Source organism: Desmodus rotundus, chromosome 7, assembly GCF_022682495.2.
Source record: "Desmodus rotundus isolate HL8 chromosome 7, HLdesRot8A.1, whole genome shotgun sequence".
NCBI classification, from domain to species: domain Eukaryota; kingdom Metazoa; phylum Chordata; class Mammalia; order Chiroptera; family Phyllostomidae; genus Desmodus; species Desmodus rotundus.
Window position 1 is genome coordinate 81,235,527 of NC_071393.1, and position 25,445 is coordinate 81,260,971.

Sequence of the window (25,445 nt, forward strand, 5' to 3'; positions counted from 1 at the left end):
GCTAACATCTTGATTTAGGATTTCCGACCTCCTGAACTGTGAAACAATAAATACCTGTCATTTTAAGACGCCCATTTTGCAGTAACCAGTTTGTGGTCATTTGTTATAGCACCCACAAGAAACTAACACAGACAAAAAGTTGCTACTTACTTTCACGGTGCCACAGGCTGCCTGTTGGCTGAGCTGAGCTTTGATTTCGGGCAGGACTGAGTGTACTTTGAAGAGCCTGCGTATTAATGTAGCAGGGGTCGTCGAAGAGATCCACTCGACATGTGTGCTTCATCAGTGAGGTGTCTCTTCGGGACTGCACCCCTCTCTCATGGGCATTACCTGTAGCGGTTAGTCGTGATCAGTGCATGATGCTTTGCTTTGTAAATAATAAATAAAATCATCTTTGAGTCTAGAATTGATAGGAAGCAGAAAGCCACTCCCAACACCTGCAAGGATTGTATATTGACCTTTAGATTTGACCTGTAAAAATAAGATAAGCTCTGGTCTCTGAGGAAAAGCTCCCTCTCCTTGGTCTCCATGCTCTGCTGCTTCAACAACAGGCAGAACAGGAGCCACAAGATCCCAAAGAAGAACAGCCAGGGAGGAAAAGGCCAACTGCCCAGCAAACAGCACGAACGTGCAGACAACACTGCTCAGAGCTGCAGTCCAGGAAGCAAGCAAACACACACGCCACATGGAACTTGAATAACGATAACTTACACTCCTTTTCAAAGAACTGAATATTTGATTTAAAATTATTAAGAGTGGGAAGTCTCTCTTCTCTCTACGCCCAAAGTTTTGTTCTGCCCAGCTCAGCCTTGCCACAACTCCTGAGGTTCACTCTGTTCTTTAACAAGAAGGATTCAGTCTTCAGGTTATCTCCTCCTCCCCCCTTACTCTGTCCTCTCCTCCTCTACTCTTTCTACATATTATGGCCAAAATGACTGTTTTACGCTTTATTTTATTTTTGATTTTAGAGAGAGGGGAAGGGAGGAAAAGAGGGTGAGAAACATAGATGTTGAGAGAGAAACATCTATTGGTTGCCTTCCATACACACCCCTGGGGGAGCAACCTTTTCAGACACAGGGGCAGAGAGGAAGAAAGAGAGGGAAACATCAACATGTGAGAGATACACTGACTGGTTGCCTCTCGCATGCCACCAACTGGGGACCTGGTCCGCAACCCAGGCATGTGCCCTGACTGGGAATAGAACCAGTGACCTTTCGGTTCACAGGCTAGCGCTCAATCCACTGAGCCCAACAGCCAGGGCAAAAAATGACTATTTTAGAACTGAAAATCTGATCATATTTCTCAGAGGTTCAAAACCCTTTAACTCCTTTCCATTGCATCTTCAAATAAAGCTCAACACAGTCAACAAGCCCTAGGCCCCACTCCTGGCCACCCGCCTTCCCTTGCAACCCCTCCTCCCCAGTGTCTGCCAGGGCTCTCAGTGGCCTCCTTGCAGTATGATCTCCACCACTGGGCCATCTTCTATGATTGACATGCTCTTCTGTCCCCTTCTCCATCATCCTCACCCTTCAGGTGTCAGTTTAAACATCACTTTCTCAAGAGAGCCTTCTCTCACCTTCTCAGATGCGGCTAAGTCTCTCTGCTTTCTGAGCAGTTTGTGCTTGACCTTTGAAGCCGTGTCACAAGTGTAGTGTGTTCTGTTGCCTATGTTATTATTTTTTAACATGTGTGCTACATCTAGACTGCACTTTCCATGAAGACAGGGATCCTATCTGTCTTGTCCATGCTGCAGACTCCTGCTCCTAGCACATGCCTAGCACAGAAAATGGCATCAACCAATAGTTACAGATGAATGGATATTAGCACCATATTTCACTACCTGATGGCAAGTAAAGTAGTTTGTAGTATCCAGATGGTTCTGTCCTGAGAATGCCAGGACAGAGTATTTTTGCTTTCCTGTTGTAACTAGTACATTTACAGTTGTGGCCATACGTGCTACAGGATGACCAGGAGGCTGCACGTGAAGTGGTGGCCTCGACATTCCATTGTCTCACTGTAAAACAGCACCTGTCCTTCTATTGTTTCAGTTACGAAACCCCTTCCACGTGGTCCAAACAGGACTGACCTCATATTGAATTTCACATAGTGCTATGATTCTTGTAACGTATGGAATGGCAATCCAAGAGTACAACCCATAGGGGAAGCCCAATCAGAAGACAATAGTTCTTACTACCTGCTCCTCCTCTACACCTGGTCTGTCTATCAGCGTTCCGTGTCACCTACGGCATGTCATAATCTGTTTATGGGGTACCCTGAGAAAGGACCGGGTTTTCTACTGAGGAAGGGGTTGACAAGGCACCTCATTTGTTTGCAGCATTTTAGAACATATGACAGTTTCCGTTTGCTTGGTTAAGTCACTTTATGAAACGTGTCATCTAATTTAAACTAAACTTACTTTCACAAATGGATACGTGGCTAAATGATTGCTGCAAAGAAATCAAGGACTGAAGATTATTCTTCTTAGTCCAGTCTCCTCCTTAGATGTATCCAAACATATGAATAAGAATAATCTAATCTGATCAAACGTTGCCCTACCAAAAGTTAAAATTAGGATTTTAATGTATATTTATATCAACTTTCTTTATCAATAAATGCTTTAAATGTATATCAAGCCTTGAGATATTATCTAATGCTGGTATTAAGCCAATGTAATTAGCAAGACTTTAAAAAAATGTTTATCATTAACTTTAACTTTGAAACTTTTTATTTTCGTGTATTTTATAATACATGCATAATATATTATGTATGTATTGATAACTTAACATAATTGAATTATCACTTATTTAGGAGTGCCTGCTCATAAAAATTTACTGAAAGTGGAATATGACCTAAAGAGTTTGCAAGCAGTGCGTTCTGAATTACCATGAACCTGACTGCGGATCCCTTTGTTATTTGTGTGGGCGAAGCATGTCACTTAACCTAAGTGTCAGTTTTCATATATGTAAAATGGGGGTGCCTCGCATAAAACACAGCTGTGAGGATTAAATGAAAGAATGTGGGTGAAACACCCACTGAGCATATGTCGGGGGTGTCAAACTCATTTTCACCCGGGGCCACATCAGCCTCACTGTTGCCTTCAAAGGGCCGAACGTAATTTTAGGACTGTATAAATATGACTACTCCTTAGCCAGGGGCAAGGAGCTCTACCTTTGGCCCTTTGAAGGCAACCGCGAGGCTGATGTGGTCCCCAGTGAAAATGGATTTGACGCCCCTGGCATAGTGCCTGCCTCGTAGTAGGCATTCACTAAATACTTCCTACATCAATGCTCAGTTGTGTGTTTATTCACTGATGCTGGACCTCTGCACCTGATGCTCATCTGTGGCTGTAATATCCTCCCCATTCCTTTCTTTACCTAACTTCTACTTATCTTTGAAGATTCTGTTCTGCCCTGGCTAGGTGGCTCAGTTGATAGGCATACCGTCCTGTACACCTGTACAAAAGTTTTCAGGTTTCATTCCAAATCAGGGCACATACCAAGGTTGCAGGTTCAATCCCTAGTCAGGGTGCATTTGAGAGGCAACCAATCGATGTCTGTCTGTCTGTCTCTCTCTCTCTTTCCCCCTTCTTCTCTCTTTAAAATCAATAAACATATCTTCAGGTAAGGATTTTAAATAAAAATTCTTCTCTGATCCACCTCCTTCAGGAAGGCTTCCCCTAAGTTCCTCCCTCCCCCAGGCCGGGCAAGGTGCCAGTCTCTGACATACCGTAGGTATCTGTTTACTCGTCTGTCTTCCCCTTGGGACTACAAACTCCCTGAGTCCTTGAGGAGAGACTGGAATCAACTCTCCCATGGATCTTCTTCATCTACAATGCCTGGTAGAAAGCAGATGCTCAGAAGGAAAACGTTTGCCACCTGAGTGAACAGATGACTGGGTGTCTCCCCATTTCAACCCTGGCATGTTCAAAAGACCCAGCGCCAGCCTTCAGCACCAGGCGCTGAGCGGCCTGCTCCTCGCAGGGCGCTGACACGAGCTGACCACATCAAGCGTGCCATCCCATGGGGCCGCACAAAAGCGCCAATGTCTCAAAGACACCTGGTCTGTCTTGAAAACTACCTTTCTTTTTTTTTCTTCAAATGTTCCATTATATTTAAGTCAACAGTCTTGTCTTAAATTTAAAAAATAAAAAAGAGATATCTCACCCTGTACCCAAATTTAAAATGTTTCCAGGGTAAAGTGTGTGGTGGACGAGGCTTAGCCACACATGCCACCCATTACACATTCCACACGTTCTTTGGGCCAAGCATTACTCTGAGATTCCATCCAACCAGCCTAAGAGAAGATTTGTGGCAGAAAATAAATACACGCACAGTGTATATATTGTAAGTACCGATGTTTTTAAGTGCGAGCCCTTAGGGTTTGTGGGAATTTAACATCTTTTTGATTAAAAATATCAACATTTCCATTTTAACTTGAAAGCTGGGAAACATTATTCTATTTTGCTAATTCTTTTTTCCATAAGGGAATTTGTTGCTAAGGATAAGGATATTTTTATACAGCTGGCAATAAATACCATTAACTCCTTCAACAACCAGAAGCCTATTGTTTCTAGAAGTCAAGTTTAGGAGGAAATGTCTTGGGAGGAAAAAGCCAAACCGTATTGAAAATATTTGTATAGGTGTCTCTCAAATGCTTATGTATGAATCTCTGGGAAAAGACATAAAAATATCTATTTGCTATTCTGCTAACGACTATGAATTTGCTCATTGGTCCAGAGTTTTGGATCACTGTTTAGACATATGCCCAAGCAGTCACAGGCAGGCCCCAGGACAGGACACCTGATTGCTGGGTGTCTGTGGATGAAAGGATGCGGAGGTAGGGAAGTCCTTCCTGCCACAGTGGGAGGAACCACACAGGTGTCATGGCCCCAGGAGCAGGGGCTGGGTCTTTCTATCCCTCAGAGCCTCGGTGACTGAGGTCCGGTGATTGAGGTCTGGGGAGACGGCTTCCTAGCGTTCTGGCTCCCATTAGAAGTGGGGGGCCTGCTTTTTTAAAGAAACAGTGTTGTAGCTCAGTGCTTGACCCACTGGACAAGAGCCACTGGGTGAACTGTTGAGTAAATGAAGAACATAAAATGAGATAAAAACAGGGCATGGGGATAACTCCAAGAGAGCTTCAGCACAGGCAGAGAGCGTTACAACACAACAGGGCACGTGTGCTGTGCTCCTGGCTGTTGGGTCCTCAGGTGAGGGATTCCGGAGTAAGGAAAAGGAGGAAGGGAGAGAGGAGGAATGATGCCTCCTAGGAAGCACAATTTTTAAAAGACATTTATATTTACCATCAATTTAATTTGCTTTAGTCATATTATTAAGAATCAGTTTAAAATTTTATATGACTTTAAAGAATGGCATGAAATTTTCATTTCATCACAAGAAGCCATGTTTTTGAACAATTTTAAATACTGCATTAGCTCACTACTCCTATTATTTTTGTAGGTTGGATGAAAGTGGTAATTATAGCTGTACCAAAAAACAATAAATCCTCATGTTCCCCTACTGTATAAAAATAAAAAAAATTAATAGATTACATTGGCATAATTCCTTAAGAAATACAAAAGTATCCTTGGAAGCGACTACCTTCCAGACAGCCAGTTCCTGCTCCTGTAATTAGCATCCCTGAGTGTGGTTATCTAACCCTCCCCTCCCCCATATTATCCACACTGCCCAATGATCTCCCCCTGGAAAGCTGCAAAACTTCCCTTCCCAAATAAATAAATATTGCCAAGGATCTGTAAGAATGCAATGACTCCCTGTCGTATGCCTCGTTTTTATGAAAATATATTTCCAGTCTGATAGCTGCTGCCCTGAGCTGGGTGTTGTGGAAAAGCAAGGCGGAGGGGGGCGGGCAGAAACCATAATCGGGACTCTCACGTTTCAGATTTCTTTTTCTTGGTTTGCTTTGCTAGGCGGAAATACAGGTTTTATATTGATCCTAATGGCTTTGAAGAGCATTAATTTTCACATTAGCCTACTGTCTGATCTTTGAAGTGGGGGGTCCCTGGAGTTTTGAGCAAAGGAAGCGCCTTTTCAGTGAGAGTTTTCATGATGTCAAGACACTGAAAGACCCCGTAAGGCAGAACGGCGGCGTGGTAGGAGGAGGAGCATGAGCCTCTAAGTGACACACACGTGGCACTCGGCGTCTCTCAGCACGTGGGAGCCTCCTGCTGAAGTAGCGTGTGTTTAGTTATGTGCACCTGCCTTTTCCCTGAAGTGTTTAAAAGCAAGGTACATATGTGACCACATGACTTAAAAGGAATAAGAAGATGCCCTGGCTGGTGTGGGTCAGTTGGCTGGAGCCTCATTCTATAGACCAAAAGGTAATAGGTTCGATTCCCCATCAGGGCAGATATCTAGGTTTCAGGTTCAATCTCTGTCAGGGCGCGTACAAGAAGGCAACCAATGGATGTTTCTCTTTCACATCTCTCTCTCTCTCTGTTTCTCTCTGTCTCTGTCTCTCTCTCTTTCAGCAATGAAAAGAAAAAAAAATATCCTCAGGTGAGGATAAAAGAAAAGGAGTAAGGAGAGTGGCAGCCGGGGAAGAGTGACTGTACCTACCTGTTGCCCTGCTTTGCTCCAAACAGTTCTCATACACGCTGCTGCACTTGGAGTTGCCAGGCTGTGCGAACAACAAATCGTGAAACATTTACAAACATAGCATATGTTCCTAAACTTCAAAAAACAAACACAACTCTAATAATACTCCCAGCAGAATATAGCAGACAACTCACTTTCTGATACAGGAAGTATCTGATGGTTAAAAAAAAAAAGGAGAGGGAGGTTTGGGGTGGGGAAAGGGTAGACTCCATTCAACAGTGCATTGTTTTGCAGCTGCAGAGACTGGGCTGACGGTCATCAAGGCTGCCACTGTGGGGCTCACATCCTGAGGGACATTGCTTCTGCTTGGGAGGGCGCATTCCAGGACTCATTCCAAGCCTCAGCAAGAAAGTGCGACTTCCAGGACACTTGAATAAACACGGGCCATTTAGCAAACCTCTTTCTAACCGTGAAGGGGCAGATTGGAGCTCTTCTCTGCTGAGGTTTGTGCCAGGTTCACTTTTCAGACTTAAAAATCTCATGTTCTTTTCAGTATTGGAATGGGATCCACTGAGGCCTTTAAGAAGGAGCGCCTTTGCTGTAGAACGATTAATCTGGCAGTTTTGTGCAGGACCATTTGGGGGAGTGAAATTAGAGATAAGGAAAGGGCTTTCAAATCATCTGGGTAAGTGAGGACAGGAACTTAGAAAGATGCAAAAGGAATGCAAAAGGTTGGACATATTCAAAAGATTTTCAGGATAATTTCAGGAATTATTTTCAGGATAGACCCTAGGTCTGGAGGATTGTTGATATGGGGCTCAAAGTGTGAGAAACACAAACGACTGTAGAGATTATGGAAAGAGCAGCAATGCCGTTATTTAACATGACTGAATCAGTAGAGAAATCTGGTTTGGAGTCAAGGAGAAAACGCTCACTTCAATCCTGATATAAACAAGCAATGTAATGTTTGTGGCGTGACAGATGGAGAGAGAGGCAGTAACTGGAAACGGAGAAACTGCAAGAGTATACGCATAGGTGTCAGGCCTCAGGAGAAGTCAGGGCCAAGGACAGGGCACTGGAGCACGCTTTCTTGCTGGTAAAGCAGGGGCTTGGATTCCCAGAAGAGGGGATGCAAGAATACAAGATACAAAAAGAAAAGATGCAACTTACTTTGAAATGCATCAAAAATAAGATGGACTGATGGATGATAGATGGCTACATAGGATAACAGAGCAAATATAGTAAAATGTTAATTGTAGAATCTAGATGATAAGTATATGAGTGTTCACTGTATAATTTTTTTCAACTTTTCTGTATGTTTGAAATTTTTCATAATAAAATTTGGAAACCATGACAAAAAAAGAACAGCAACTCGAGATGCAAGAGCAGTATCACACAATGAAAACATTTTAGAGGCTAACAGGAGAGGCCTAAAAAAAGCAGCAGCAGAAGGCAACAGGTATCAAATGCCAGAGACAAATTCAGACTATTGAAGAAGGAAATATATTTAGCAATTAAACCATCGGTGACCATTGTAAAAGTAATTCCTGTCAAGTTGTCAAGTACAGTTCAGACCTTAAAAGTGTAACATAGATTTGAACACAGAGGTAAAGACAGTTTTTTTCTAGAAGTGTGTGGGTAGAAGACAGATAAGGAGGTGGAGCATTATTAGTTGGGTTAGAGGAGTCCGAATATTTGCAGACAGAAGGGAAAGAACTGGTAGACAAAGGGAGAAAAAGGATTGAGACAGAGGTTGATGGACAGAACAAGAGCACAGAAGTGGTAGGAGGGGATGGGATTAAGAGCTCAGGGGAAAGATTAGCTGTGGAGACAGTAACTAAGGAAGAGAAGCAAAGAGAACACAGAAGACTTGGAGATGGGAAAACATGAGGTTGAGGATAGCACATTGGACTGCCCTACGATTCCCAGTGAACTGAGAAGTGAAGTCAGCTGCCGGGCCGGAGGTTGGGGAATTAGGAGTCAAAATGATCTACTCCAGGCTTCATCAATGATTCACCCTCTGGCTCTGTACTGAGGAAGATGATACCTTCTCTAAACTAGCATTTGGAAACCCTCAAATTAAGCTCTCTAGTGATAAGGACAGAATCGCATTGATAGTTCCAATAATAATAAAACATTCACTTACCAAATAGCACAACTTTTCACACCGTATTGGGCAGTAAGCCATTTGTTCTGTGGCTTGAACTTTGATCCGCACATCTGAAATGCCACCCATGGGTGGCTGCTTTCCTGGTATTTCATTGTAATACTCATGATCTTCTCTTTCCTCCGCGTGGCCTTCAATATGCACCTCCTCACTACAAGGGAAAAAAGAATCCCCAAGAGGCTGGGCAGGAGTTCAAATGCTATAGGGGATGCAGAGGGATCAGAACCATGCAAATCATCCTGAAAAACTTTGCATTCCTGTTGTAAGTTTACAGATGTGCTTAAGTAATGTTGAACATCTGGGTGGAAGCAAGCAGATGGCTGAGTTGTTTAGATTTCTGCAGACAATTAAAACGGGGTAAGCCAACCAAAATGCCAAGGGTGATACTTTTGTGTCTTTCCCCACTTCGGTAATTAAAAAAATGTATATACATATATATGAACTCCTTGAATGTAAGGCATTTTGTCAATAGGATATAAAAATGCTAAGTTTTCCTGGGTATCTGCAGCATGCTTTGTACTATTCTATAAATGTTTTGCTTAAAGAAAATGTAGATATTAGGCAGGGGACCTGGCCCAGTTTTTTTAAAGAAGATGAAAAAAATTAAAAAGCTATGGCCAGCTCTCTTGCCTGCACAGATCTAGAGGAAAATGCAGGATTCATAAAGAGGTGCTACAACCATAGGCGGCAAGAGGATAGATTTATGTAAACATGCATTGTTTTTAAAATTGAAACTGGGCAAAAAAATAAAGTACTTTTCTTCCCAACTGGAATTAGTAAAAGTTTCTTATGAAAAGGAACAAATCAAGTCCTTTTGAACTGAACCGGCTCCGCTGACAACACACACAGTTTTGCTGGGTTCCTCACACGCCAACAAAGTGGCAGCTCTGAGACATGGGCACTACCCTGGGGCAAGCCCACGACTAGGCCTCCGGGCAACCCCCTCTCCTTTGCTACGCCCCACCACCTCATAAAGGGCGCCTCCAAACCCAGTGTTCGTTGATACACAAAGTGACAAATTATTGGGAGAAATGTAATTAAAAGTGCCCAAGAGTTCCATTTCTCAGGTGTGAATTCTGTTAGCCAGGGGCCTCACTGCGTTCCACTGGCCTGTTGCCAGCAGCCCCTCTGGGCCTCAGAACAACTGGGACCTCGGGCCATACTGCCTTTCATCCCAGCCACAGTTTGGCTGGGGCTCATCTATTTACATTGCAAACCAACAACTAACAGGAATTCTTGCAACAGTCTCATTATTTTGCTCTTTATTCTTGATTTTTTTTTTTTACTGACATGCTAAGGATTTGGGGTTGAAACATATCTGAGAGATTTGTTGATGTTTATTACTTTATTATGCAATTTAATCAATTCATAGTTCTGTATAACATCAGAGAAACATGGCTGATGCCTTCTCACTTTTAATGTCTCCTTTAAATTTGTTACAAATCAAGAGGAAATATCTGGACAAATATGAATGGAACAAAGATATAAATGTTATGATTAGTTTGAACTGAAACTGCCTATTTATAAGAAGAAATGACTAATTTCATTAGTCAATTTTAAAAATGCCATATTAATTTTAAAATTAAAACATAGTAAGTCAAATAACTATAGAACTCTTGGCTGACCTTTCACAAGAAGCACTCAAAGAGGGATTTTTCAAATATTGTTTAAACCGGAGCTCAAAAGCCTGCCCTATGGTACTTATGACTTCCTGGGCCATTCCGTTGCTGCATTCCAGTATGTGGCAGGCTGCAAAAGGACACACGAAAAAATTATAACAGATTTTTAGTAAAAGAAGATTATACAAAATCAAAATACTTCCAGAGCGTGAACTGGTAGTTGAATAAAAGGGTGAGGTTTACAAGCTCTACTCAGCTCTGAAATGACATAATAATACTTCACATTTCACATGCATCAAAGAGAAGACACACTCAGATTTTATAACTAAATATCTCAAAACACAAATTTTGCTCTCACGGCAGGTATTTTGGGGCCACGTTTTTATAAAAGCAGGATGATTTTGACCAATACTCAAGTTCAGTGTTAGCTCTCAAATTCAATACAAGAAATGCTTAGGACAGCAACCTGCAGGGAAGATTAGGTTTTCAGTCTGGTCCCTGCATGGTATGCTACAGAAGACTGAAAAAAGGTAGCTTTCCGAACCTCCCTACCCCTCTGCCCTCAAAGGGGTATGACCTACTAGTGAAGACAGAGGCTTTAGAAGACCCCTCCTCCAGCCATCCCTTTGCCCTCCCATTGCCGGCAGTGATGGTATGGTAATCCCTGTCCTTGAAACCAGAGGGAACAACTGTCTCCAATAAGCATCAACATCAAGATTTTGTGACGCTGACACCACCAGAAGATATCACAGTTTTATTAGACACTTTCTCTGAGAAGCAGTTACTGGGAAGGGCTACTTTGCACAAGCAAATGAGAGAAATAAATTGTGAAGGGGGCGGCTCACAGCATATCACAAACAAATTAGCAAATCCGCTGCTGTATGTACAACTGGGAGCTTGTGTTCGGGAGCTGCAAAATAGTCTCTCCACTGTAAAGCATATCATCTTGCCTCGATTAGAGTGGGAATATGGTGTCATGCTTAGGGCCTTGCAATATGAAGGTTTAATTGAATCTGAAGTTTCATAACAATGACTTAGAAAGAGTCCCGAGGATGACTTCAAGATAGAAGCAATGTCTCATGAGAAATGTTAAAAATATATACATAGGTTTGTATAGCCTGAGCCATTGAGGGATGAGGAAGACCTTGATGTTGTAAAAACTGTCAGCTATTCTCTGAGAATAGGCAAGTGAGTACATGGGAACTCAGATTAGATACTGGGGAAGCATCATGGGTCTTGGGGACCCTAAAACCAGCACTGGGGCTGACTTTACTACCTGACTTTATGGAATGATTTAACTGTGTTGACTTGGAAACCTAATTTTATGCTTTGCATTGTCTCAGAAAGATTTTTGCATTTATTCAAAGTAAGCGCCAATTCATTCACATCTGACTGAACTTGCAGAGCCTGCAATAGCAGGTTATGGTAGTCTTACATTGATAATCATATCGAGAAATATCAGATAAGGCCCTAACTGGTGTGGTTTAGTGGGTTGGGCATCGCCCCACAAACCAAAGGTTCACCAGTTTTGATTCCTGGTCGGGGCACATGCCTGGGTTGCAGGTCAGGTCCCCAGTTGGGGGCATACGAGAGGCAACCACACATTGATGTTCTCTCCCTCTCTTTCTCCCTTCTCTAAAAATAAATTAAAATTTTTTAAAAAATCAAATAATTGTCATTCCAGATTAGCTTGATGTCTAAAGGATTTATGCCTTTGAACACTTTGGGAAGGGATGGGGGGCAGGGTGCTATGACTAAATCAAATAACACTAAGGTGTCAAACTCCCAGAGTTATTGATCATTTCTTATAAAATTGTCCATTTAAAGAAGCAAATTGGACCCTAAGGTAGACTAGGAGCCAATTACAGTTTTGAAAATCCAGTTGGGAGTATCTATAAATTTATATCCTTTCTACCATAGGAAGATGTTCAACCTACCTTTTAGTCTGACATTTTATATAGCCCTTCTTTCTCTCTGCAGTAAGTAGCTTCGCATAGTGACTGACACATATATGTTTTAAAATTATGTTTTGAAAAAATATGTATGATTTGATTGAATAAATACTGATTTCCCTCAATCACAGCAGTAATTCTACTGTGAGGCATTGTCCTCGATTGTATTAAAATGAGGCCCACAGCGAGCCCGCATCGTGAGGCACATTCTTGCAGCACTGACCGTACAGACGACTGCCTGGGTCCTTCGCGGACATGGCCTCCTCCCTCCCGGTCAGGCCTCATACCCTCAAATGCACAAAGTGCCCTCGGAGGTACAGCCTTTAGTTGTGCCCAAAAAAGTCATTTACATTATGAATTTTTTTTAAGTAATTCACTTGAATTATTTTGTTTTTCATCTAATGAATTCCTTATCCAATTAAAAACAAAGACCAGAAATTATATCAAAACAGACATAAACATTTTTGTAACTTTATTTTTTCTTAAGATCAAGGGGATGTCTAAAGATAACCACGGAGAAGATAACGAGAGAGGCAGAAAATTCAAACATAAGTGAATGGATAGATGGGAGGGAGGGAGACTAAGTGTGCCTCCCAAGAGAGGGATGAGAGAACAAGGATGTTTGAAAGAACTTTATGAAAAGGTTCAGATCTAAGTTCAGGTTCCAATGATACCACACTCTGTGTGACCCCAAACAGGTTGCTCTACAGCAAGGTCCTCACCTGCCGAGACAGGGCACTGGATGATCTTTGAAGTGCCTTATTGTTTTATAGAAATCTTATCCTTCCTCTGTCACGGGACCTTAAACCCTCTGAGGAGCAGGGCACGTTGGGCACACAGGAATGAATGAACAAACTAAACCCACAGCCGTCCTCTAATATTCCTAGTATGTTTTATTTCTCTCAATTTCTCTGATTCTGATACCTGAGGTTTAGGTCCTGGACCTGGGATGCTGCCTCCAATATAATTTTCTGCTTTATCACTTTTTTTGAGAAGATTAAACGTTAAGAAAAACAAGTGACGCCCGTCTCCACGAAAGAAACACTGGAGGAAAGGCAGGCTCTGTGCGGAGCCTTCAGCGCACGCATCTGACAGTGCGGTGCTGCCGCTCACACGCTGCTGCGCGACGCAGCCTTGGTTCTTTTTTAAGTTGGCCATGGGCCAGAATAGGACGGTCTCTAAATCACACACAAACATGCCCATTTTCTTGACACATCGCCAAAAACTCAGAAAAGCAGCCAGTTTGGCCAAGAATTGTCCAACCTTTAGCTAATGGAAAGGAAGAAAGACAAGTATATAAAAACTCCCAATTCCCAAAAGAATGTGACTTAAAGGCCTTGAGCTTTGATCTCCATGTCTAGAATCAGATGCCCGTCTGGGTTCTTTTCATTCATCCTTGTACCCAGACAGACCCGCACTTACACCCTTGGGTATCAGGCACTACGTATACTAAGTAGGATTGAAGAGAACCTTAGATTCAAATTCTTCCCTCGTTTACACTTGGATTCCCAATGAGACAGTCATGAACAAGAGGCGGAGACTATCCTTAGAGGATAATACGCTCTCCTTTATTGTTATATTTGTTTTTTAAATTATTTATTTATTTTATTTTAAACAGAGAGGAAGGGAGGGAAAGAATCATCAACCTGTGGACACCTCTTAAACACTCCCTACTGGGAACCTGGTCCACAACCCAGGCACGTGCCCCGACTGGGAATCGAACTGGCGACCCTTGAGTTTTCAGGTCGGTGCTCAATCCCCTGAGTCACACCAGCCAGGGCTGTTTTTTAATAGACTTAAAAAAAATTTTGTTTCTGGTTTTGTTGCTGCTGTTACTAGAAAACAAGAAATTCAAAAGTGCAGCTCCTCAGATTAACCACCAGATGGTGCTGTGGGATCAAAGTATGGAGTCCACCTCCCCTTAAATCAGTCCCCATTTAACTAATGTAACCAAGCACACTAGTGCATGTATTTTATAACTATAAACATAAATCTAAATAAATGGCTAATTTAAATTGGTTTAACAGTCTTTCATATTTATTTTCTAACTTTCTTCAGAGACTCAGAACCATGGCCTTCCTGTATCCAGGTAGTCCAGGTAATCCAGGTCCTTTTAACAGATTAGATTCAGAGAAAATGTTTAAACCTCCCTGGACCGCTACCCATTTGGAGTAAGAGGTGAAGAGATTTCCTCATGTATGGCAGTTACAGGGGCAGGCTGTATTAGTCACTAAGTAAACTCAAAACATTCTTACTAGAACTTACCTCTTCTGCAGAAAAGGCCTTTTATGAAGTGAGGAGCTCACTAAAAGGTTCTAGCCAAAATGGAAAAAAGTGGCAACTGCACTGACTTGAACGCACTAATGCTAAAAGTGAATAAAGCAAGCAGGAGACAGTGGGAACATTCAGGATTATTAGCAGGAAGCCTGGTCTCCCCTGCGCGTCTTCACTTCCTGTCAGCCACTGGCCTCCTCATCCCTGAGGTCTGGCTCCTGCCTCTACCAGTCCATTGACAGTCTGCTTCCCAAGGTGACCAATGGCCTGTCAACTGCTGGACTAAATGGCATTTTCCACTTTCATTCCCCTTGACTCCTTTTCTAGTATAGGACATTCTAGAGTATCTTCTCCCAGAGAAACCTGCTCTTCCTCCTTCTTAGGTGCTCAACTCACCTCCTGGTTTTCTCCCCTCGCCCTGAACTCCTCTGGCTCCCCACTGTCTCCCCCACTTCTTCCACTCCCTGAAGCCCCAGCCCTCTCCTGTCTGGGCTCCTCCTTTAGTGAGCTCACTCACCCTTAGGGCTAAGAAGTTGTAGTTTTTCCAACACCCCCACAGAAGACCTGATCTAATATATTCCCATTCACTCATTCTCTCTCTCTCTCTCTCTCTCTCTCTCTCTCTCTCTCTCTCTCTCTCCTCCCTCTGCCTACCACCATGACCCTCTCACCCCCAGACTTCGCCTGCCTGCTGAACATTTCCCCCTGAATGAATCAAACTCACCAGGAAGATTTTATAACATTGTCTTTTTGTTTTCATTATTTTTTGTATTTATTCAAAGATTTAGAATACTTTTCCTTTTAGAAATGTGATAATTATTCATTGTAGGAATTTTAGATTAAAAAAAAACAAGAAGAAATTAAAATTACACAAGTCTCACTTTCCACAGATAGCTACAACTAACATTTTGGCATGTGCCACTTCAGCTTTTTCCATGTATATCTACTTCCAAAAATTACCCGGGATCATACTACATACATTGTCTCATAGTCTGCTGTCTGCGCTTATTAATACTGTGAACATTTTCCCCATGTCATTATTTACCCCTCTAGAATACTAGCTTTAATGGTTGTGTAGCATTGTACAGTCTATGGGTTTATTTAAATACCTTGTTTTTCATGAATATTGAATTAATTTCAGTTTTCCATTACATAAATAGTATGAGAAAATCATTTTTACTGTTTAATCTTTGTTGATGCCCTAATTATTTCCTTAAAAGTGCAAGTGCTGGTTCAAAAGTATTTACCTATTTTAAGTTCTGATGCAAACCGTCAGATCGCTCTCCCAAACATTTGGACCGCTCTCCCACCAGAAGTGTTCAGGAGCGCCTTCTGCCCTAAACCACGTTTCACCTTCACCTGTTTGACATTTGACGATGAAACATGATATCCAATTATAACCCATGTTTCTTTGATTGTGGTAAGGTTATACTTTTTTTAAAAATGTAAATACTTCTTGGTGCCTCATAATACTCCGTTGTGAACGTGTGCTTGGGATCTGCACTTGGTCCGGGTGCTTACTGGCTGGGTGAGCTTCGGAGAGCCACCTCATTGTTCTCAACTCCAACATTGGCATCTGGGAAAAGGAGTAATATTCACACTTCCCCTCTAGGGCTGCTGTGAAGATGAAATGAGACAATGCAGGCAAAATACTCTTGGCATGTAAGAGCATACAGTAAATGGCAGCTATTTCTTTTTTTGACGGAGGGAGGGCTAGATTTCTATAGGGTTTTTGTCTTTTTCCTATTTGTAAAAATCCCTGTTCCAAATCGTAAAAGATAATAACAGCTACCGTTCATTCAATACTTACTATAAGCCTGACACTGAGCTATTTGCACTGCATACAGTATCTCATTAAGTCCTCACCCTTTGTATCTAAACAGTTCCCAAGTACTGTTAGGTTTCAAATTTGTCCAAATGGTCCTTTCCTCCTCTAAGGCAGTTCAGAACTAATGAGGTGTCCACTGAACTGGACTCTGTAATTCCAGACTGCTTCTCTGCCCAATATCACTTTTACAGATAGAAATGCCAGAAAAAATGATCACTTTATAATTGTAATGGAATGAGCAAAGCCAGAACAATTTTTATCAAGTTCAGAATCTGCAAAGGTTCCCAGTGACCATTTGACCAGCATTCAAAACCCACCACAGTCTGTTTCCAGCCTATCTGGTCAGCCGCAGTTCCCCTACTTCTAGCCCCTCCCTTCTGTGTGACCCCGCCCTTACACACACGCGGGCGCACACACAGCACCGGCACACCGTCCAAACACACAGCCCAGAGCGCTCACCACACAGCCCTGGGACCTGGGTCTTTCTACATTTCTCCCACACGTCCTGATGGCGCCGGCTGTGTTCCAGGTTCCGTTCTCAGGGCTCCCATTCCCTGTGCACATCCTATGGGTTACGTTGCTCTCTGCCGCTTAACGAGGAGCCCACAGTGGCCACCGGGAATTGTTTTTCTTGCACAGCGCTTAGCTCAGTTTCTTGTGTACTGGTATGTAATTGTTTGTAAACTTGAAAGCTGTGTCAGTACCTCTGCAGAAATTCAAGCTCAGAGGTTTGGGTAAGGGGAAAGGATGTAAGCCTAGAAGGGTGTGCAAGCAGGGCCATGTTGAGAACAGAGTGGCTACTCACAGAAGTTTTAATAGCCAAGATAAGAGAAGGGATGAGGCGACTGGAAAAGGGGCAATAAGTGATAGAGATGTAGTAACTTTTTAATCCAAGAAAACTACGCTATGTTTTTAAGTCATCTGTCTACTAGATAGAACTGTTTCCCTAAAGAAGAAAGATGAGATGAAGGAGGAAAGAAACTGATGCTTTCTGTGTGTTCTCTCAGCTACTCAATCCAACACCACCAGCGACGAGTTACTGTCACTCCCACTTACAGACCCTGGGGTTCAAGGACAGGAAACAACTTGACTAAGGTCATATGGTGAGATGATGGAAGAATTAGGATTCCTACCCAGTCTGTCTGGCTCCAGCATCTTTCTTATTTTCTATTTGGTCTGAGGCTAGAGAAAAAAAAAACCCTGAAACTATTTGAATTGTTTCTGTCTCTCAAATCCCATCCATAAACTCAGTCCATCGTTTCCATAAATACCTTCTCAGAATCCCTGTGCCAGGGTCCCTGTGGATCCCACGTAAGCAGCTTAGCTCTGAAGAATTCCTCAAACACCAACACATGACCTTTCAAAGTGAATGAGCTACAGCATTTTCTCTGCTTCTCATGTTTCACCTAAGCAAAGGGGATATTTGCAAGCATGTAGATCCTCTTTGGCCACTCCCCTCAGCCAACCGCATTAACTTTGAACTTCTCACCACCATTCACTGAAGGGCAATGGCATGCCCAGAGATGGTCAGTGACTGATGGCAGAGTTACTAAACATCACGATTTCCTGATTTGTTCTTCTTTTCACCCTGTCCTTCTTGGGATAAGATAAAAGACTTGGTTGGTCAGAGGCCTTCCTAAAAATAGTATGCAGTTATTCTTCAGGGAGGCTCAGGCTTATTTAAAAGAGGTTGCTCTTTTCTGGTACCCTTTGTTCCAGTCCTACACCCCCATCTCCCCTTCACTAGTTCCTGTCTCTCCACCCACTCTGACCATTACTTGTTCTTAAGAGTGAGTCCGTTTCAGTGAAGTACTGCCTAGTATTTCCTTCACCTGTTCCCTCCTCTCCACCTTGTCAGGGCCATGATCTTTTGGCAAGCATTTACTGGGCACTTACTATGTGCCAGGTTCTGTGCGAGCAGCCAGTCCTCATAATTTGAATTCCAACCATCACAACAGTTCCTGCTGTTGGATCTCCCAGCCTTACGGCTTTTCTCTCCGAATCCATCTACTACATCCTGCTGTGTGAACAGCATGTTCCACCCAGTTGCCCACAGGATTATGTGCCCTCCAGAAGCCTTTCGGACTCTTTTCTTCCAAGTGCAATCTGCTACCACGTTCAACCTCTGCATCTTACAGCTCTTTGAACTTCCAAATTCCGCTCCATATATACTTAATAAATGTCCTGGGGCAAACGGGATTCCTGGGATGGCAGAGGCTGCTGCCCAGCTAATAGGCTCCAGTTAAGGAGGAGAAGTGTCCTAACACTCACCCCTAAGAGCAGTCTGAATGATCCAGAGTTAGGGATGAGAAGCAGTAACAACCATATCAGTACAGAGAAGTCCAATGACCTACGGAACTCACGGTTCTTGACCCAAAGTGCTGCTAGGAGATGAGTTTCTCGAGCTATGTTGCTAAATCCTGAGACGAGAAATCCAATCAACCCACTCTCCCATTCATTCAGCCATTCAATGGGATAGTTATTGGGTGCCACCTATGTGCTAAGCATTGTGATGAGTGCCTGAGGAAAAAAGTGAAAAAGGTCAACAGTTCCTGCTTTCCTGGAGCCCTCAGTGAGCAAACAGATTGATAAGTGAGTAAATAAAATAAAAACGTGGGAGAAGTGTCAATAAAAAGAGAAATAGAGTGCTATGATGCAGCAGAGTGGGATATGGAAACTGGACATAGGAGGCGCTCTCAGCCAAAGACGGTCTCTCCGGAGAAGAGACATTCAGACTGAGGTCAAAGTGATGAGAAGCCAAACGCTCAAAGTGACGTGCCAGGCTCTTGCAAGTGCATAAGCCACACACACACACACACACACACACACACACACACACACACAGAGGCCATGCAGGCCAGTAACCTCACAAGCTTGGGTCTCATCTGTAATCCATTTGTCCACTGAAGATGTCCAGCCCTTCCTGTCAGAGCCAAAACAGCTTTCCTTTTGATTAAACAAATAGATAAGACTTTTGGTTTATGGGTCTCTCGAGTGACTGGGATTTAAACACCACCTATATATTCTTTCCACTGTGCTCTGCTATTTATTTCCAATCCAAATTTATATAATATTTCCAGAACCCAGTACAGCACTCTGGTGATCCTCATCACTCTGTATACTGAAAATAATTGTTTGTTACTTCTTAAAGTTGGCATATATAAGCTCTTATGAAAATCTAGAAGTTGCTTTCCATACCTCGTTGATTAACTGGATCTTTAGCTACGTAGGCAACATAGTCTGTAGTGTCCTATAAAAAAGGGAAAACGATTGCATTTAAAATGAGTGGATTGTACTATTGAAAATAAGAGTACATCTGACATGATACTGAGGCAAGTGAGGCAAGGACTTCGATATTAATGTTAAGAGGAAAGAAAAGCATCTTAGGAGAAACATAAACAAATATACACTGCATAATTTAGTACTTATGGGGTCCATGTTCTCTACCCCTGGAGGAGAGACTCTGAAGACTAAGGATTAGAGGCAGACCGTGTCATTAAGATGAAAAGAAAACACAGGTAGAAAGTATGTTAGCACACGTGTGCTTTAAAAACAGTTAGGGACTGTGATTCTCTCCTGTGTTGAAAGGTGAAATACCAGGGGTCACGCCATCGCAAAGGTTCATAAACTAGGACGTGGAATCATGATTTCCCAGTTGTCCAAGTAGACACCACGTACATCAGAAAACAGATTACAGAGAAACTTCTGGTTTTGTGGTAATTAGCTTGCTTGTATACAGTGCAAGTTAACTTAAGGAACAATAAAGCAAAAATACGAGCATTTATTTGATCAAGGAAAAGAAAAATTTTTAAAAAGGAAAACCCATTAAAACCTAAGGAGTTTAAATAAAAAATGATGTGCCCTGGAAGGTGTGGCTCAGTGGACTGAGCACTGGACTGTGAACCAAAGGGTCACTGGTTCGATTCCCAGTCAGGGCACATGCCTGGGTGGTGGGCCAGGTCCCCAGCAGGGGGTGTGCGAGAGGCAACCACACACTGATGTTCCTCTCCCTTTCTCCCTTCTCTCCAAAAACTAAATAAATAAAATCTTTTTTTTAATGTTTTAAAAACATTTGCTAATTTCGGAAAACTAACAAATAAAAAGCCCCTTGGTAACTCTGGTTTGTATTGAAAAGAGTAAGCTGATAGATGAATGATAAGATTTTAATAATTAAAGATGCTTTTTGTTATCTCTGTTCTCAGGGGAAAAATACACACTGCCATTTGAAGATTAGAAGTATAATTCTCCAGAGGGAGGATACAATCAACTGGCAGGAAATAAGAGCCCGTGTTTGTGATACCGTCAAGGACAATCACTCAATCCACAATGAACCATACAGGAAGAGGATCTCAGGGTCAGCATAACTTGTCTTGACTTAATTAAAAACTACCACACATTTAAGTGAACTTATTTATGCAAAATGATAAAAGGTTTGAAATATCTTACATATAAATAAGTTCATATCTATAGGCTTTGTTTTATATTAATTTAGAAGGAAAGCCACAATTTCTAGGGACTTGGTTGCTATTTTTAACGTTACAGGGGTGGTGTGATGCCCACAGTGTTGTCTGGAGTGTTAGATGCCGGGAAAGAGGCCAAGGGACCTCTCCAGACCTTGGTTTCCACATCTTCAGAAGAGTGTCCAACAGTCTTACAGTTTGAAAATTCTGTAACTGTAAAATCTGGGAGAGTTTAAAGAATGTTAGAAGTAAAGCACAAATAGCGGGGGAAACTCTATGAAAATGCATTTAATATGGTCATGCTCATTAATGCATTTTGAAATGGATAAAGTATATGTAGATACAGAAGCATTACAAAGAACTGTCTTCAGGGCTGATAGAAGGAAGACAGGTAAACTTTATGAGAAGAGAGTAAAGGTGAGGATGAGCAAAGGTCATGAAAAGTAAGGAAGAATACCCAGTGTTCTTTAAACTTTGGAGAAAATAGGGTAGAAAGAAGGGCTCTACATTAGGCTACAGAGACTTAGCTTCTGACCCCTTGAACCCAGTTAGCTGTGAAGTTGCAAATTATCTCGGTGAGTGTCCTAAAAAAATAGGGACATGCCTTAGCAACATTGGTGGTAGCTGTCCCTTATCACTCTGTGCCAGGCACGATCAGTTTACATGCATCATTTCACTCAATTCTTGCGACACTAAGAGGCAGGGGTAATCCTTCCCCATTTTACAGGTGAGGACCCTGCAGCCCAGACAGGATAAAAGTCAAGTCTACTCGACTCCTAAGCTTGGCACTCTACCCTACTACCTCCCTGGCCTGAGGGAGAAACTTCACTGGGAGACCTCTAATGCTAAGGTTATGGTGGCTCAAGTTTTAATTTTGAATCAGTAGGCTGTTGCCCCAGCTGTAGGAAGCACAGAAGTCCCACTCCATTCAGTACGAAAAACTTTCCCACAGGGGCTACAAATTCTTTACAGTTCGTTTTTGGTGGGGCGATGCTTTGGTGGGTTGAAAGAGCTACAGAACTAAAGCCACATGAAGACAGTCTCAAAATAACTTGGATTCTGGAGAACTATGAGAGACACCAAGCAGGGCACACTTACGAGAAATACTTATGGTAAATAAAACATTTGCATCCCAATCCTGTATATGACAGTAACCCTTGAAACTCGAAAGGAGAAATTTAAGGCAGACAGCAACAATTATTTTTCACACTACATTTATAGAACTTGTTACTTAAAGTATCTTCAGGAAAGTATTTTTGTTCCTTCATGGATGACTGAACCATAATGGGTTAGAAAGAGAAAAGACAGTGTAGGCATACTCAGGCTGGATTCAATCAGCTCTCTCTGCCCAAACGTGTCCCTTGGTGTCCCTGTGGGGCCCAATCACAAAGCTGCATGGATCAGACTTCATATTCAGTCCTGGGCTCACACTGCAGCTGCTAAGTGGCAGGCACCTTGCATGTCCCATTTGCTGGTGAATCCACAATTAGCCATTTGTGAAATCTCTTGGGGGAAAGGGTGGGACTCTAACATTTGGATTACTTTTAAGTGGTAGCACCACAGAACTAAAATAGTCATTTGAAAATAATCATACTCTAAGCTGAAAGGTGAGGAAGTAGTGAAGCCTAAAGGGGAAATTAAGTATCCATTAATAAGAGAAACAAAACCCCAATGATTTAAAATCCTTTAAAGGTTGCTTTCCTCCCACAGGTTTCAAGGAAGCTCGAAAGGCAGGTTGTCAGGTTTGACATGGTTAAGTACTTTGAGTCACTGGTAGCCAATGGGGAGGCCAGTAATTACTGAAATATTTTAAAGAGTGGGCTGATTTAAATAGCATTTAACTTCTTTTTTGTATGTATTACACATACAAAAAAGCCAACATTCAAGCGGAGGAACTTGCTTAAACATTAGAAGCCAGTAAAGGAAACGATGTTTACACAGAGAAACTTCAGAACTTTATTTGCTTCTAGGATAGATTTATTTTTCCTTTAAATATTTAGCCTCGAGATCAAAATCAACCAAAACCCTGCAATGACCCCAGCTGCCAGATTTAGCTTTTACTACCATTCCATACCTCTCTTGGGATTCTAAGTCATGTGTCCTATCATTTATGACCCTAAATTTTATTCCTCATTTGGAAGAAAGAAACCAAGTGTGGTGGAGAGAAAAAAATGAACTGTTAAAGTGGATTTTACTGCCTCATTTCTGAAGGACATACTCTTTAATAATAAATGCAGAGAAGGAGGTAACATACTATCAGTAAGGACAGGGACTTCACATGTTCCCTGAGTTTTCCTGACATTACTGATGTTCAATCATTACGAAAGCCAGACTCTGCCGTCCTCTGGCCTTCTCTACGTTCACAGGTAGAAAGACGCCATGACGTCACAGAGGAGCGAAGTCCTCCTTCTACTCCCTCACTTTAAACAGATTTTTTTTTTTTTGTTCAGTCACAGGCTTCTTAGCTTTAACGCCCCTCTGTTTTTGCTCTGGTCCAGAAATGATGCGGTATCTAATCAGGGAATGACCCTCCACTCTGCAAAGAGCTTGCAGAGAGAGTACCATTCCTGGGAAATGAGCACCACGTGGCCTCTTGGTAGAGACAAACTGCTGTTCTCTCTCCCCACCTGAGTGTTACCTCCACAAGTTTCTGCAAACCTCGTAGCTCGTTCTAAATTAGACTAAGTCGTCTTGTATGGTAGATCGGCTTCCCCTCATGTGCCACGCCTGGAACTCTATGTGGAGAAGATTCTGAGGAAGGACTGGCAACACACGTATGACACACTTGTTTTTCCTGACTTTGATGTTATCTACGAAAAGCTTCTCAGAGTATCACTCTACAGCTACTACCACAGTGGAGTATTTTTATCAGCTTACCTACTAATCCAAATATTTTAAAAATCAGTGACAGGACATATTTTGTCAAAACCAAATTTTTGATTACCTGCTACATGTAGCTTTTCACAAATTCTAATAAGAGACTTGGAAAGGACATGTGGTGGCTAATACACTTTACGTGGAAGTTCTTTTACCTCTTATAAAAAGAACTTTTATGAATCCATACTTACAGGATCCCCTCCAGAGGCAAATGAAATAGACTGCATATGATGATTTGCAATAATCTGGAAAACATAACAAATTAAACATGTTTGATGCTATCAATTAATTAGTCCTGGTGACACACACTCTAACAGTAACAGACATACATGTTTCATTGTGGCTTGGACAGCATCCTTTGAAACCACTCCACCCACACTGGATCTCATCTCACTTAGACCCTGAGATTCAGGTGGGTGTGACATGCCCATCTCACTGGCCCTCTCCTTGCAGGTGGGCACACGATCCAGGCCTAGACAATCAGAAAACATCTGAATACATCAGAGCCAATCAGTACCTTTGGGGAGAAACTGCTAGGGACGAAAGGAAAGAATACCTCTGTCTCTCTCTGCCGTTAAAGACATGTAAGCCCAGAATTTCTGTGAGCCATCTTTTGCTGACATGTGGGAAAACCTTACTGGAAAAATGAAGCTTTACCTCTGGAGAAAATCAGCTGAGAATTAAAAACAGAATAAAGTCTGGTGATAACATTGTTCCATCATTTGAACAATACAATTCCTGTCTCCCTTTATCTTTTTTCTTTTATTAACTTATCTTTCTATAAATTAGTTTGAATTGGGTTTCAGTCATTTGCCACAAAAAGTATCCTAAAGAACTAACATGAAGATTTCCAGTATGAAGTAAGATTATTCAAGTGAACTTGGCATAACTTAGCCAAGAAGATTATCTCTTTTATGTGAGATGCTAGGATTACTTGTTTGTAATACCCACAGTGTAACAACCAATTTGCAGAGACACATTTGTCATACTATATTTGTCATACTGTTGAAGGTTCATTAAAATACCAACTGTGCACCTATTAACTAATCTTGTCTTCACAGGTGTTTAACAGAATATACTAAAGTAGCTTATAGAAAATGACCAGGCAATTCTACTCCTAAATGTGTGCATATCCAACAGAACTGTGTAGCTATGTGCACCAAAAACATGGTAAAGAAAAATAATCACTGCCCTTTTCATAATAGAGCACAACTGTAAACAGTCCCGACCGGGACCGTTGGGATATTCAAGCAATGACCTACCACATAGCAACAATATGCTTCTTCAGCAGAAGGAGCCAGAAACAAAAAAATACATGCTGTTGTGTTTCATTTACACAAAGTTCAAAAACAGGCAAAACTATTTTATTCTGCTTTAAGTCAGGACAGTGGTTACTTCTGGGCAAAGAAGAGACAGCAAGTAGTTTGCTGGGAAGAAATGGTGTTGCTTCACCTGGGTAGTAGTTACACAAGAATGTTCATTTTGTGATAATCTTGACGTGTGCACTTTTCTCTACTTACATCTCAGTTAACTTGATTACTAAAAGCTAATCAATACACCAAATCAATGTTATTCCTATATATCACCAATAGCCTATTAGACACTGTATGCAGAGGGTAGAGGGAGGTACATTTTACAAAAGTACCTATGTGTAAATCTTAGAGGAATTCTTCAAAGATTTTTGGAAAACCTCATCAAAGTTTGTAAATATTAC

At 41.9% G+C, this 25,445-nt stretch overlaps 1 protein-coding gene across 2 annotated transcripts in view; it reads right to left on the minus strand.

Moving 5' to 3' along the window:
* Positions 1–25,445, minus strand: part of SHC4 (SHC adaptor protein 4) — a 104,901-nt gene that overhangs the window by 15,566 nt on the left and 63,890 nt on the right. For both annotated transcript variants that reach the window (XM_045201870.3, XM_024568225.3), the window contains 6 exons: positions 23,923–23,976; positions 19,593–19,644; positions 10,347–10,470; positions 8,701–8,872; positions 6,576–6,636; positions 151–330 (listed from right to left, as the gene is read on the minus strand). In XM_045201870.3, the coding sequence (XP_045057805.2) occupies positions 151–330; positions 6,576–6,636; positions 8,701–8,872; positions 10,347–10,470; positions 19,593–19,644; positions 23,923–23,976 (643 nt within the window). The remainder of the gene's footprint in view (positions 1–150; positions 331–6,575; positions 6,637–8,700; positions 8,873–10,346; positions 10,471–19,592; positions 19,645–23,922; positions 23,977–25,445) is intronic.